Source organism: Rhipicephalus sanguineus, unplaced genomic scaffold (assembly GCF_013339695.2).
Source record: "Rhipicephalus sanguineus isolate Rsan-2018 unplaced genomic scaffold, BIME_Rsan_1.4 Seq244, whole genome shotgun sequence".
Lineage (NCBI taxonomy): Eukaryota > Metazoa > Arthropoda > Arachnida > Ixodida > Ixodidae > Rhipicephalus > Rhipicephalus sanguineus.
In genome coordinates, this window is record NW_023614852.1 from 81,727 (window position 1) to 97,499 (window position 15,773).

At 47.3% G+C, this 15,773-nt stretch overlaps 1 protein-coding gene across 1 annotated transcript; it reads right to left on the reverse strand.

Annotated features, from left to right (window-relative positions):
- Positions 1–564: 564 nt before the first annotated feature.
- Positions 565–15,379, reverse strand: LOC119376840 (uncharacterized). Its single transcript, XM_037646533.2, has 4 exons — positions 15,229–15,379; positions 11,126–11,227; positions 3,269–3,377; positions 565–871 (listed from the first exon to the last, which is right to left on the reverse strand). The coding sequence occupies exons 1-4, from the start codon at positions 15,341–15,343 to the stop codon at positions 793–795; spliced, it is 405 nt and encodes a 134-aa protein (XP_037502461.1). The 5' UTR covers positions 15,344–15,379; the 3' UTR covers positions 565–792.
- Positions 15,380–15,773: the final 394 nt, after the last annotated feature.

Below are 15,773 nucleotides of genomic sequence, written 5' to 3' on the forward strand. Positions count from 1 at the left end.
TTGAGTATAACTGCTATACCTAGCGCATTTCAACATGAACGAGTAGTCCTGCATACAAGACAACCCAGCGTGTCGGTACGAATGCCAGAACGTTGTGGTGGCCTGCTACAATGTGATTACATAAATATGAACGTATAGAAAGTCCGTGTCTCGTATAGTAGGACGTATTTTGGAAAATTCAAGCACATATGTTAGTACTGTGTCAACAGATGTCTTTCTGCTTCCTTCGGCCGTATCATTTGCAAAGGGAGCTCGAATTTGCTGCGCACTAACTTTCGAAATAAATTCCAGTGCGCATGTAAATCACGTTTCTTCATTGAAGAACCGTGTCATCATGCACCAATATATATATATATATATATATATATATATATATATATATATATATATATATATATATATATATATATATTGGTGCATGCTGTAATTTGCGTTTATGGAGGGTGTGTCATCATGCAAAGGCATGATGACACACCCTCCATAAACGCAAGAAAAAAAAAGAATACTAATTTTACTGTGGAATATACAAAGCCGCAGTTCGACTCATACTTCAGAATGCTTCCTTTCTCTGACTTTTATTCCTCAAGGATCAAGTGTGAAAATGGCAAGCCGCATTGTTGATTTTGTTAGCAGTAGCCGCTTGGCGCTGATCATCATAACGGTAAGTGATTCCTGTTGATTCCGTTCAGCTTGTTCTTTTTCTTTGTTTCTTCCTTCTTTTTCTTTCTTTCTTTTTTAAATCTAGCGCCACATACTATAGAAGTTAGGATGGCGATTTGAAGACTCCAGAGATCACCAGCCGCTGTAAAACTGGGAGTCTGGACTCTGCTCTGGAGGCCGCCTTTTCTCTTGTTTCTTTCTTTTGGTAAACCTGAAAAACACGGCAAAAAGTTATTTCATCCATATATAACCTCTGCGTGAACTTCACAGCTAGTGGCACCTAATACATTGCACAGCATAAATATGAGGTGGAACTGAACCATTCATGGACGTCCGGAGAGGGGGGTGGAGCCCCCCCCTCCCCCGTCTGGAATTTCGGATAATATTTCTCTAAGCAGTAGCAATAAGCTACACAGCTCGATTGGCACACTCAGGCTCCGCATGTCCGTGTGAAACGGCCTCCAGGATTGCCAGCCAACTTTGCACGTTACACGTCTAATCTTGCCGGTCATGTCACGGCAGTGAAAGAAAGGCTGTCTGTGCTGGATGCCCCCCCCCCCCCCCCTCACCTGCAGATGCACCCCCCTGTATTAAGTTTGCGGACTCCCTTGGAACCATTTGAAAGGCATTGTGATATCACAGACCAATTAAGTATGGCGTTACATTCCGCTTTACTGATGTTCATTCATATAAGTATTAGTAAACAGCGAAGGTGTATAAGGCAGCCGCAATTTGTGCAGCCTATCCTTTGTGGCCTATCAGGTATGTGCCACAGGAATTGGGTAAATCCCACTACTCACCACTGGTCCACTAAAAAATGCCCCCACCTCCCCGAAGGGAATCGTGAGGAAATGCAAATGCATTTCTTGCGCCGAGAGTACACGGCGTAGTAATTTTAATGGCGTAAAGCTGGACACATCGACGCGCTCAAGTGTCTCCCTTTTAGATGCGAAGTATCTTAAGGCGGAGCTCAATCCGGTGGTGGTGGTGGTGGTGGTGTGCGGCGTGACCACCCTTACTGCGCATGCGCATACCCTCTCCACTTCCCCTCTCCACTCACCCTCTACCCTACCCCTCTCCACCTCCCCTCTCCCTCCCCCTTTCCACTCTTCCTCTTAAACGCGGGCTAGACATGCCGAAATTCTCTCCTGCTCAACGCCGCGATGAGCTCGAGCGCATGCGCGTCCCCTCCGCTTCTCTCTCCACTCCTACGCTGCCCCCCTCTCGCCCGCCTGTCGACCGCGTTCCCCGCTCGCCCTGTGAGAATTAACGGTCAGGCTAGATGGAAGATATAACGCGCGTAGCGTCCCTCTCCGCGTTCCACGACGCGAGGTCGGTAGCATGCCCAACGAACGCCAACGGAACGCGATCGTGCAAGTGCTCCGGCTTCGCATCGCCTCATGGTCCCCTTTAGCGGGAGATGGTGTCTTTATGTGTATTGGGCGCCTCTTTCAACGAACGCTTCCTACGTGCGTTCGTAATCACCTCAGGGATCTTGCCACCGCCTTCAATGCAGCACAAACGCTACAAACGCGTTTCAAACGCACTGCATTGAGGCGGTGGCGCAGGGAGGAGAGAGAGCGAACGGCGAGAGAAGGAGCGGCGAAGCACTGCACCTACCCTCTCCTACAATCTCTCCACACACGCGGGAGCTCCGCCGAGCTCCCGCGATGCGAGCGCCCTCACACGCCAGAGCCAATGCCACCTAGAAAAAAATTCTAGAGGGCGCTGCCAGAGCGCGCTCCTCCTCTCCACTCACTCTCCGCTACTCCGCCCGCAACACCTGCTCCGGTTGCTAGGGGGCGAGGATAAGCGCGCGCGCCCGCAGCTGTTGCTATGGGAGAGGGAGTGAGAGCGGAGAGGCGCGCGGACAACGCCGGACGCCTGACATAGCCCGACTAAGAAATGCATTCGCATTTAAAATGAAGAAGACAGCAGTTAGCCCATCAAACGGGTATGTGCCGCAGAAATTGTGCGGCCTATCAGAAAGCTATCATCATCATAAACGAGTATGTGCCACTGAAATTGGGTAAGTCCCACTACTCACCAATAGATATAGTATGAGAGATGGCAACGCTTGGTTTCAGCGCGAGTTTCTGTCTCTGGAGTTTGGACATCCGTGTCGTGTCTGTAACTGTCTGTGGCTTAACTTGAACCTCTCTGCGCTGACAATCAACGCAGAAACAACCTAGCATCACCTAGCTAAAGCCTACCTACGACCTGAAAGAAACCTAGAAACAACCTGCATCGCCTAGCTAAGGCCTAGAAACAACCTAGAAGCAACCGGGTTAGCCCTCAGAATCGTCCAGTTTCGCTGTGTCAAGAATTGCGCGGTTTTGTGCAAGCTTCGCCATTTTTTTATTGTGGCGTGACGTCATTGCAATTCATTTCTTATTTTAAATTTACAGACTTATGTGAACTTCTTTTGCAGCAACACAATCTTCCAATATCTCTGTTGGGAAAGCTCACCCATCGTAACTTTGCATCAATGCAGGAAATAGCCAGCCACGATGTCCATGGTTCATTATTTCGTACACACAATAATGAATAATGTGATAAGCATCATGTGACAGTGACACCAGATCGTGGCGTTGCACTGCGCACTCACAGCTTGCAAGTGGGACTCCTGCAAGGCAGAGCTGCACCCTCCCGAGGCTCGTCCTCAGCTCTACCAGTTCCGTCTTCGAGAGCTGCAGCTGCGGCGGTATCCCTCATTCCTGGAATAATTAAGGTGATATATATATATATATATATATATATATATATATATATATATATATATATATATATATATATATATATGTTAATAACAGAAAACATGGCGCGCGCTAGAAGAAGAGGGAGACGAAAAACGGCGCGTGGCACGGGGAGCTCTGGTTTTTCTCTGGAATAAACGGCAGCGTTGGGACGCGCTGCTCTATATCTTCAGGCGTATTGTCCTTAAACCCGGTTTATGTTAGAACGAAGTCTTCGGATTTTACATATATATATATATATATATATATATATATATATATATATATATATATAGAGAGAGAGAGAGAGAGAGAGAGAGAGAGGAGAAATGGTAATAGCATGGTCCCTCAATACTTTTACTGGTCATGAAATTCCCGCGTAACTCAATGGGAGAGCTTCATATACCGCCCGCACTTTCCGTGCCGCGGCGCTAGCGTAGCTAGAAGGGGGACGAGGATACCATAACGAGGAAGCCGGCTGCTGCTGGCCGCCATTAGCGTAGTGTCGGCGCGGAGTGGTGTTGTACGTACTAGTTGCACCCCCTTTTTTCTTTTCGCGGTCACCTCGTCGTGACTGCGATGCCCAACACCTGCTGTGTGCCGGGCTGTCGCTCGTGATACAAGAGCACCGTCGAAAAAGTCTCCCTGTTCTGTTTACCAGCAGACGCAGAACAGTGTGCGAGTGTGTGTGGAGTTTTATGTGAAGTGCGGTGTTCGGAGTGTGTGCGTTTGCTTTCTGGATAATGATAGCATATAAAAAGAGATGCCATGGGCCAAAATGCAATATTTTGCTTTACTTTGATTTTGCTGTTCGCTGGTGCTGTCGCTGAATCGAGAAAATTTCTAGAAAGGTTCAGAAAGAGTAATGCAGTTGTATGTATAATTGATCAGTTTAAGCTGAATAACTGGGTTGATGAAAATCCGGGTTGATTTCGATTTGCGCTGGTGTTTACATACAAGAAACAGGGTGGCTAACTGGAACGCCAACTTAGAAATCGGGGTCATTGCGACAGTATATGGGAATGGAGAAAAAAAAAGAGCCGCGTATATTAGAACTCGGCAGTGTTATAAAATCTGCATGCGAAAAATCAAAACCTTTCGCTTGAAAATCGCACATAGTGCCTATATCTAGCAAAAGCAGCTCAGTAGTTTCACCTCATTATTTTTTTAATCTTCAAAATCAAAAGCGCAAATTATGACACTAAAGAAAAAAAAAGGAAAACAACACGAGCATTTCTCTCCATTTTGTGGTATTTCAATCTGCGCTTTTTATTTTCAAAGCTATGTTTCACTAACGATATCCCTCAAGAAGTACTTCAAAGCTGTTAATGTCAAGTTAGCCTGATTGACAGGCTTGTTTATTGGCACGCGAACTTCTCTTTGCAGCTTCGTGATGTACTATAAAATAAAGTGACAATTAGTCCGAAAATGAGCGTTACGTGCAGCCAAAGCACGGCTACTCCACAGCATCTAGCGCAAAATATTTTAACCTGTCAGTAATCTAGAATCAGTCACAGTGTCCGGTTTAAGCCCGAGAAATGTAGGAACGTCACGAACACACGCGTCACTTGACAGACACCCTCAGTCAAAACATTGCCAGCAATCAATCATTGGGCAATTTGACATCGAGCATCATGTACCATATTGACAATACTAATCACTGTTATGATTTGTTAGCGAGAACACGGAGAATGCAAATACCTGAAGAAGTGTATTTGACGGCAAACGCTTCCGCGAACGTGCGACTGCCCTACCGAGCGCGGCAGATCAATGCCGTCCTGCTTAGGCTGGCGCCTCTGGTGGCCACTTTTGTCCCTATATGAAACTTTCACGGGAGTTTCATGACCAGTAAAAAGTATTGAGGGACCATGGTAATAGTAAGTGCTGAGGTTCTTTAACGTACGTGCACTTAAATCTAAGTACACGGACCGCTAGCATTTCGCCGCCATCGCAATGCGACAGCCGCGGCCAGGATCGAACCCGCGTCCTTCGGGTCAGCAGCCGAGCACTGTAACCACTGTACCACCGCGGAGACAGAGATATAGAGAGAGAGCAGCTCAAAGGGCCACACTACAGTTACTGCATGTGTGGGCTCAAGCTCTCCTTAGGGCTCCCTAAGTGAGTCTGTGCTACAGCACTGCACGGGCCGTGATTTTCGGCCCGGGCCCGGAACTCGTTCAAGTTTAACCACCCGAGCCCGGCCCGGCGATTCAATACGCGACCCGAGCCCGGCCCGAACCCGAGAAAAAAAATTACAGCATATCCACGGGTGAATGATGAAGAGCTTGGGCGAAGCTCCTGAAGCAATCGTGGTCTTGGGATCCGCTTCTCGTTGAGCCCGTTTCGCAGCGGCGTCCTTGGCGCGCACCGTCTCGGTATCCGCCTGGCTGCCGCCAAGCGAGCGCCAAGCAAGCGAGCCTCTCGGGATCGAGAGGCTGCCGCCAAACGAGCGCGGCGCCAGGCAGATCTCGAGGCGGTGCGCGCCCGCGAAGCCGCCGCCAAGCGCGCGCGGCGCCAGGCGGCAGCCTCTCGAGCTCGCACCTCGGGATCCTGCCGACGAGCACGAGACGCAGGGGCCTTCCGCACCAGGCGCTCCTCGTCGTCCATGGTCCGCCAAGCAGCACGATCCGGCAAGCGCACTCCTCCACGTACGGCGACGATCAAGGAGAATGAGAGATAACGGGAGCAGCAGCCAATCTGAGAGCAGCGGCACCTATAACGCCATCTAGCGTGCATTCACCCAACCGCCATATTGCACACATCTCTATGGGACAGCGCCATCTAGTATATCGTCACCCAACTGCAGTTTGCATGCATTTCTATGGGACAGCGCCATCTACTGAATGATACGGGAGACGCGACGGCGGGGGAACGCCGGACGGAGCGACGACCGACCAGGTGATGCTATAAGGAGCTTCGCCCCTAAAAATTCGCCGACCCGGCCCGGCCCGACGGCAGATCAGGCTCGACAGAGGAACGAGCCAATAATATAGGTGGTGTTGCCAGAACATAGAATCTACAGCAAGTGCTTTAAGTAGCAAATATCTACGCTTTGTTGGCGAATATTTCGCTGACAATTCTACTTTAACCTATGGTAATTTCGTGTAAAAAGGGGCTCACGGTGGAAAGAGCTGAGTGGACATACTGGGTACAATGAACGTTTTTTTTTTTTTTGGAAATGGTATACTATAACTTTTTTTTGGTAATTTTTTTGTTTGTTTTTTGTTAAAAGAGCGTTTCGTAGCAGATATTGCAGCAAGGAAAGTGATTTGCAGCATGAGTTCAGTTTCGATAGGAATTGTAATAAAAACAGAGGAGACGGAGAACACAACGCTCTCATTGCGCTCTTTACTGATACTTAAAACATGATCTAACGACAAAGCCAATCATGCACCCTTCTGGATATATAACGCATGTCTTCAGCATGGTAGTACCTTGCCACAGCAAGATGGAGGAAGAAAGCCAAGTTTATTACCTTGCTGTATGTACACTAACCTAGATAAAAATTAGAACTAACCGTGAGCACCACGTGTACTTATAAAAATACGTATATGCAGCCGAAAGGACGAAAAATATTTGCGGTAGCATTCTTTTCATATATCGTATATATTTCATATACAGTGAAACCTCGGTGATACGATCACGGCTCGTACGAATTTCGGGGTGATACGAATTTTTCTTAGGTCCCGGCCAAGGCCCATTGGCCTACAATGTAATGGAGTACGGTTGTTTCGAATAGATTTTCACCCTGCGACGTTTGATACGAACGTACGCTACCGCGTAGGTACGAAGAGGTGCTGTCCGTGCTGTCGTGGACGACGCGCCAAGCACGTGCGGATGCAGAAACGCAAGCGCGGGCATGCGCGCCGCGCCACCAATTGGTCAGAATCACGGTGTAAGAAACATACTTTTCTTACACAGTGATCAGAATAAACATCCAGTGAGGCGTCGTAGCCTCCGCGATAGTGTGCGCGAACCTTTGATGCCCTAATGCGCCTTCGTGCGCCTTCGCGTTTTGAATTCAAGCCGTGTCCTCCGTGCAATCGGTGTCCTCGTGCATCAGACACCCTATGAAAGGTGGACGAGGACCGAAAGAAGACAAGGACGGTCTTGGCGAAGGAGATAGGCCTCACAACGTCAACAGGCACGACTGTTGGGGACGCACTTGTGCGGGCACGGCCGTAAATCTCTCGAAAAACATCCTCAACACCACCGCGATAAGAAAATAATAACGTAAGACCACTGTTGTAAAATTTACTGGCCTTCATCTATCGCGTCAAAGCGCTACTTAAGTCACTTTCGCCGCAGCACTTCGGTAATATGCGGAAAACAATACTAAAGATTTGGAAAGAGCTACTAGCTGTCGCGGGTCACAACACACATGATTCGTAATTACACACGCGCGCACGGGCCGTATATTTACGAGTGCAGGTATGATCGTTGACGTCTAAAAACTTCACTGGCAATCATTCAGAGCTGTTCGTGACGTAGCTGCGGCCCTGAAAAAGAATAAATGAAAATGTACGCCAGCTTTATTTTGTCGCATGCTAATTTTTCATACTTTCTGGTGATACGAATTTCAGATGATACGAATATTTTTGGTGATCCCGCGAGATTCGTATCACCGAGGTTTTACTGTATCACCACGGCTACTATATACAGTCCATAAGTCTTTTGTGGCATATTTTATAGTTTATTTCTTTACGTGTTATTGTGCAAAAAAAAATCAAATTATCTAGAGATTCCGGCTTTAAGCACGCCATCCACCGTTGTATCACGTATCCTGCCACGCTAAAGTTTCTCGCACTGCATGCGCTAGCCGCAGGGGTGCACATATGCCTTGCGAATTGTGAAGGCGTCGGCAGTCGTTGTTCTTAACTTCCACCACTGGAGCAAATTTAGGATGTCTTTGTGGACCTCTGCAGAATGAACGTAGCTGTGCAGCTTATCCATTCATTTCTATCGTTCCCGAACGTCGTGACACTGTTCAGTATCACCTATAAAACTCCTCTTTGAGGGCTTCTGTATGCAGTTTTCAGCAGTGTATGTTATGCACGGCTTGCACCGAGCTCTTTTCTTCCGTATCATAATGCTCTATGCCTTCCTAACGATGTTGTACTGGTAGAAGGCGAGCACTGTACTACGCGGGTAGGGCTGGCAGGAGGTGGACGAAGCGATTTCGATCTATTTTTGGTGTTCGTTACAGTTTGGTAATAAAGGCGCGAATAAGCTTCTCGACGCTTATTCATTGGATGCAAATGGTTCGAGGTAAAGGGACATCACCCGGCACGGAATTCGTAATTGTCTTTTTTCAAGCCTGATATTTCGTCAAGGGAATATATTTTGCCTCACGCCTTACGCTGTTTGAACCTATGCTATTCCTGCACATTCCAACGGTGTTGTGGCAGTGTCATGTAGTTCTCACACTATACCTCTATATCGCAGGGGACCCAAACACGCGGCCTGTGGGCCTCTCCCTAAAGGCCCGCGGCCCGCACATGACTGTCTTCGTCCCAATTTTTAATTTTCTTTATAAGTATGTACTTAAGCTACACAGGCATGACAGGTCTAAAGCTTTTTTGTCGTGAGGCATCCCCTGCGGCCACCGCGTGTTGGTACCTAACCGTGAAACAAAGCTCTATATTTCAAAATCGGCGTCCTGATTTTAGTCATGTTGAAGATAGGTATCGATATGTTGTTGGAATCCCGCCGCCAAATACCCTTCAGAAACGACTCATGTGTGACATATGTGAAAGAGCTCTTCTTTTAAATGGCAGCGTTAGCTGACATTTGGTACGACCTAGCCCCTCTACACCCTCCCCCCCCCCCCCCCCCGCCGCGCTTTTAGCTGCGTTACTGTCCTGGCCCTTGCCGGAGTAAATTTTCGTGAATGCGGCCCGTTAGCTGAGGTGGGTTTGAGACCCCTGATAGAGGGGGAAAAGGCGAAAGTTCAAATGTTAACAAATTGGGCACACCAAGCAGGCTATGCACGTCCACCTCTCATCACATGACCACTGGGGGGCCGTGACGAAGCCATGGAAAAAGAATCTATCTGTACAGGGATTCTATGTAACGAGACTCCGTGCATTCGTTTTAGTGGAGGGCTGGAAACTTCAAAACCGTTTCCTCGCTTTGGAGCTCTATGATCGCTCTTGCGATAAGTTGCAGGTATATATTTATTATACTACATTTATTACTGCAATTACAGAATAACATTTGGGATATAAAATCATAACAAATGCAAATAAAGCACAGAATAACGACATGTTAACTATATAAGCGCCTGGTATATCTACTTTTAGCGCGCCCGTTTAAGATAAATCAAGTAGCCCCATATGCAAGGAGCAAAAGAAGTTCAGTACTTGTCTCTAATAAAATTCCTCTTAACAGCCTGCCCCACATAAAAAAGCGTTTTTTTTTCGAGAGAGAGAAAATGTGAAACATATATATGTATGTATGCACAACGTATGTGGAACAAGCATGAAGGGGCACTAGAAAGGAAAACGTTTTCTCTATTATCAGTAAATTACTCTTTAGCAATTCCTAAATCACCACGCTCGCCGGGACAAGACTGGGGCCTACGCAGTTCCTAATACGACAAATACAGTTTGAAATCCGTGACGTCACACTCGGAGATTTCGGCGCGAAACTTAAAAAAATGGAATTTTGACCTTGATTTTCGATAATAAACTTACGATGGTGAAATGAATGACATTCGAGTTCTTAGACTTCACTTAATCAGTCTAAACCGATTCAGTGCTTCACTATAGTGTCCATTTAAGAACCCAGCAAAGTCCAAGCCCAGCCTGGCCCGACCTGAGCCCGCCACCTCCAACCCGGGCCCGGCCCTAAGCCCGGAGCTTCAGGCCCGAGCCTGGCCCACGGGCCGGGCCGGGCCCGGGTTTCCGGGTAGGCCCGAGCCCGTGAAGTGCTCTAGTCTGTACGTTAACTCTAGGCCAGACGATAAAGAATGAATATGGCTTTCACAATTGAGTGTAATCATTGGGTAATCAATTGAGTGGTAATCGTTCCTCTACAGTTTTCGTCAGCGAGGAGTTCTGAGTATTGAACCAACGTGCGGTGCGCCGGTGCCCGAAAGTCTGTAATATAAAGACAAATACTGCAGTCTGTGTGGGTAAAGGGACCCGCCTGAACAGGGGCGTGGCCAGGAGTTTATTTCGGGGATTGTGGGGGAAGGGGTGTATATAAACACATATAAACTCAAAATTTTCGAAGACAGTATGAACCGGCCCTAATGTGGCTACGCCTATGGCCCAGAAGGTCTGCAGCTTTCACGAACTCCCACAGGGAGCCAATAAGATCCAGGGCGGTCACGTCCAATGTGCGGACGTGGGCTCCGCGCGCCTTCATTTTAATCAAACCTCTTTTCACTCAATTTCCCTTTCCCCAAAGGCGTGGTTTGGCTCACCACCTCTGGTGAGGACGTGGGCGGCGCCTGTTGCCTTTTCCGTTCTAAAGTAATCGCCCCTTTTTACGGGCAGTTCCGGTTGTTCGCAGAATGAATGAATGAATGCAACCACGTTTATTACACATTGAAATGGACTTGATTATGAGAGCGCGCGCGCGTGGTCACACAGAAAGCTAGAGAAATGATGCGCCGCGGGAATTCCTGCCACGAACATTAGGTTGTGCTACGACTTCTCCTACTTTATAAGAAACTCTTTCACGTGATGACCTATGATAAAAGTGCGTGGAGAATTGTCACTGACCTTTTTCGCACCAGGGGGAGCCCAGCTCAAGCAGGACGCAGACTACGCGGTCCAAGTTTCCGTTCTTCTCTTCCACATCCCTCCTAAAACGGCGAAAGGTAGCTGCGTAGGAGGGCGTTTATAAAAAAAAAAAAGTATACGGGAATGCGAAACAATCAGTCCAAACAGGTAGCTCTCATTCGTACTCCTGGAACTACAATGTGGGATATCAGGAAAGCCTTGTAAAGTCTGTGTGCGTTCATATACTACACGTAGCAAAAACAATGCTAACGAAGACGCGAGCGAAGAAATTAAAGTAAATTCGTGCAAGATCGCTAATCCTTCACTATTCTGTTTTATTGCTTCTTGTTTTTGTAGGGCATCAATGCAATGGGTTATGAGGGACGCCCCACTGGAGAGCTCCGGATAATTTTCATTATTTGGAGTTTCATCATATCGGCCCTATTGAAATGCAGTGGCCTATACAGTTGATCTCTTTATAGGCCACGGTGAATGAAAATTAGGCGAAAAAGAATTATAGCTGACGAAAAAACTAGTTCTTTTAGTCACATAATTTCTATTTTTTAAAGCATAGTTTAAGATCCCTAGAAGGGAAACTTGAAGAGAAACTGATTGTGTCTGCAATCACACCCGCAGTAGTGATGTGAAACTAATTATGGATGTACCTAGCTCGCATACACGCATTTCTAACTGTAATTCAAATACCTTTCTTTAGGCGAAAACATCCAGGCTGTAAAAGAGGATAGGGAATTGTGCAGCCGACTTCAATATTGCAAACATAATTTCAGGATTCTTTTTATCGAAAGAAAGAAAAAACAATCATCCTGGCGGTACAATATTTGTAGTTCGACATTTTTCATAACCTAATAATGAGGAAATTGACGCAAGCAGACATCACTTACGGTATAAATAACTAAGAAGCTGCAGTGAACACGCCGGAAGTGAGCTTTTGCATATCTCGATGGGGATCTTAATTGTGAAGGAAAAACAGCGCTACAAACGGACGAGGACTAAGGAAGTGTCTGTCCTGTGCCGTGTCTTCCTTAGTCCGCGACAGTTGAGAGTAGCGCTGTGTTCCGTCTTCTTTCTTGTGGTGTCGTTTTTTGCGCTAAAAAAGCAATATGGATTCTCACCAACTAGCCCGCCAACGCATTCTGTTGTCCATATCAAGATTTCTCTCTCCTGAGCATGACGCTTCAGTTCACGAGTTTTGATTTGGTATGTCGCGAACTGCTACAACAGGCTATGTGACGCGTCTCGCCGCGCTGCCTGTCCAACTTTTCTATTCACATATCCTAAAGGCCCTAAACATGGGAAGGGGGAGGGGGGGGCAATGAAACATGTCATTAACAGGACATCAATGAAGCAGGCAATAAATTAGTGCTCGCGTATACAAAAGATATTACGAGGTTGCAGACATGTAGATACCAACACAATTCTTAGTTGATATTAAGCGAACTATTCGGCGCTTGTACAAATGTGTCGTGGTTTATTATTAGAGACCGGATTTTAGACAAATGCCTATTTCGTTCTTTGCGCTCCTATCGCGCTACTTTGATATGTGAGCATGGATTAGAGGTTAAGAAGTACTTTTATAGTGTTTTTATAGTGCCTATAAATGTCTATTTTGGGAGTTCGTGCCTAAATGCACGTAAATGCCTATAAATGTCTATACCAAGATTGGCGCCTATATAAACACTATTACCCTCAAGTTTCACTTCTGAGTGAAGTTTGGGGCCGTTATTCATATTACCGAGCAATAATGACTGTTCGGTACTGTATGGGGTTAAACCTACTCCTCTTGTTCAACCAACTCTTGGAAAACAAAAGCCAAGACTGTGTTCCTGAAGGCAACTTCTCGCGTGCGCTCGTTCAACGACGTGCCCATTCCGCCAGAGCCCATCGTCACACGTTGGCGAACATCGCTATAGATGATGTTGAGTATTAAAACTGCTACTTTTCGGACATTAAGGTCGGGATTAACGGCTTTTCAGGTGACGAGAGTGCTAAAGTCAGGAAGGTTCAAGCTGTCCTCTCTGTAGATAGCCCCGAAGGAGAACTGACATACTTGTGCGCTAATTTCACATCCCTCGCAATCACTATCAAGAAACTTGAACGTTCGGCAGAGAGTCTAATTGCGAACATTGCGCTGATTTTTCATGCACAGCAAAGAATCGCCACCGTTCCTGAAGGACCAGTAGCCGAAAAGGCACGTAGAAGTTACAATCGGTCTTTCTTTGCTTAAAGAGAGTCCTTGCTGGTGAGCATTCTAGGATCCCAGTGTCGGTTAAGCCATCGAATATTCCCAAGTTCAACTACGTTCCAATAACATCTGTCGACCTCGAGTGTTGCTTCTCAGCGTACGAGCTTATTCTCAGTGACAAGAGGCACTATTTCGAATCCAAAAATCTAGAGATTGTGGTAGTTTGCTATTGCTTCTACAGTTTTCACAGCGGATTGTTAGACTACTTCAGCGTGCACTCCAAACAGATTCCTTCAAACATGTGCACTTCAAATGAGCGGAAGTGTGTTTGGAAGTGTTGGGACGCCTTGCCTGTACAATATGAGAAAATCGCCAGAGTTGCACAAAACAGTACTCACGTAATAACACGTTAATTTCTTAATAAAATCGTCGTCTGTTCTGCATTTATTATGCATCTGTTTCTTGTTGCGTCTTAATTTAATTGCTCAGTCATACATAAAGTAGCGCTTTTTTAAATCAGTAATTACAGATCTCAAGTATTCTTTTGATGTACGTTTCACTATTATTGGACGCTCGTGTAAACGACAGTGGCCGTCGAACATGAATCTGAGCAGTGTGCTTGTTTAAAGTCGATTGATCGTGCAAACTCCGAGCGAAGGAGGAGCGCGCGGAGATCAAAATTGTCTCCGACGCGATTCTCCTGCTGTCTCGGCCGGAGTCCTGCGGCCCTGGCATTGCGCCTGCACTGGTTACGCTTCGTAAAGAGCTTAGAGTAGCTCTCCAGCGACGCTGGGATGGCCTTAAGGCCGTCGCTCGCGCTGAGAGATGGGAAATGGAGGCATGGTGTAGTCGAACTAATTTGCGGCGACACTTAGCCAGGACGCACACGCCTCTGACCTCTCTTGTCGATCTAGAGACAGGTAGCCTAGTGGAATCGTCGGACGGGGTACTTGAGCTGGCAAAGCGGTTCTATCAGAACCTTTACGCCGAGCCAGCTCCCACCTCGGCCGCTTTTCCGTTCGTAAAAAACGATCAGGAATTCGAGCACTGCGACTCCCCACTCCAGCAGTCTTATGGGACAATTGCACGGCCATGTTCAACTGTTGGCGCCTTTGTGCCATCAGAAACAATAACATTTCTTGTTTTCCTGTCGTAGATACAGGTCACGCACGTCTTCGCTTGAAATCATTTGCATTTATGTAAAAATTGATTGTGCCTATATTTACGGCGTTGGAGGCCTAAAACGTTGTTTTGCCTGCCTATTTTTGGCGCCTAAAACGCACTTTTTTTAGTGCCTAAAATCCGGCCTCTATTATACACACAACTATGGGCAGTCCAACGGGCCCGCGACGCAGCAGAGAGACTTGTCTTTCTGTTCCGACGTGGGAGCGGCCCGCAACGTGCTAGGGCGCGTTCCGAGGGACCGAAATAAAGTTTATTCATCCATCCATATCGTTGTGGTAGATTACTCGAATGTCGGATGGCACAAAGCAGTCGCGCGAGTTATTTGAGGTTACCACGCGCACACCGAACTACGACTTTGGAGGGGTGATCTAAGCGCGGGAAAATGCGATGGGCAGGATGTGGGATCGCGAATGACGATTGATTATGATAAAGCTTGTGAAATAGCTGTAACCGTGCCAGCAATGTTCTTTTCTCTAGAGGTGAAAAGTGTAGCGATGATTCGATATTAGTCATGTTGGAATGACGTAAGTAATTTCTTGTTGTGAATCGGGCAAGTTCATTCTAGACAAACTATACTTTAGTAATTAAGCATGTGTGTTCCGAATGAATGACGCATGTTCTATTTCAGGGCGAACCAGAGATGTGCACGCTTTACGGTTTGTCTTCCGGTTAGCTTAACGTATGTGGTTCACACGCAACTTTCTCTAAAACTTACCTGCGCGAGCTAAGTCCATGTCCCGCCGTTCCGTCCTTGAGATGGCTTGTCGCGGAGACCCAAGAGCTCCCACCAACACGTTCAAACCGAGCAGGAGGAGCACCGCCATCGCCATCGCGACCGAATGTGTCGGTGTGGACGCGTTCGCGCCCTTTGTAGAGCCTCCGAACCCGCATGCAATTTCCGATCGTGCCGTCCAATGGTTAGGCGCAGCTCGGCGTCATCGCTCTGCCGCGGTCCAATGACAGCCCGTAGTGAAAGTGGCTAAGAATGGGGGCGTAAGGCGGTCGCCAAAAGATCGAGTGATTGCCGATCGACGGATGCGCAGCCATTCCAGCAATACAGAATGAGGGACAATGAAACGCCGGTCAGCGAAGAAGGGCAGCAGGGGGCACTCGCTCATTGCGCCGCGTATTTGTGGGAACTTACTGGCACTCGCCTGTACCGATGCCCGAGAAGCCTTTTGACCAAATGTGTGCGAACAGCGCACGCCACGGCATGCGCAAAAATCGAAATTGAAGAACAGTGAAGACCTGAAAGGTTGG

Bases quoted from the DNA above. Each gene is read 5' to 3' on its own strand.
- LOC119376840 (XM_037646533.2), bottom strand. From the start codon at position 15,343: ATGGCGATGGCGGTGCTCCTCCTGCTCGGTTTGAACGTGTTGGTGGGA. The intron at 3,378-11,125 runs GTCAGTGACAAT...TAATTATTCCAG, and splicing joins CTCCCCCTGGTGCGAAAAAG to GAATGAGGGATACCGCCGCA. The intron at 872-3,268 runs GTGAGTGCGCAG...CGTGTTTTTCAG, and splicing joins AGGAGTCCCACTTGCAAGCT to GTTTACCAAAAGAAAGAAAC.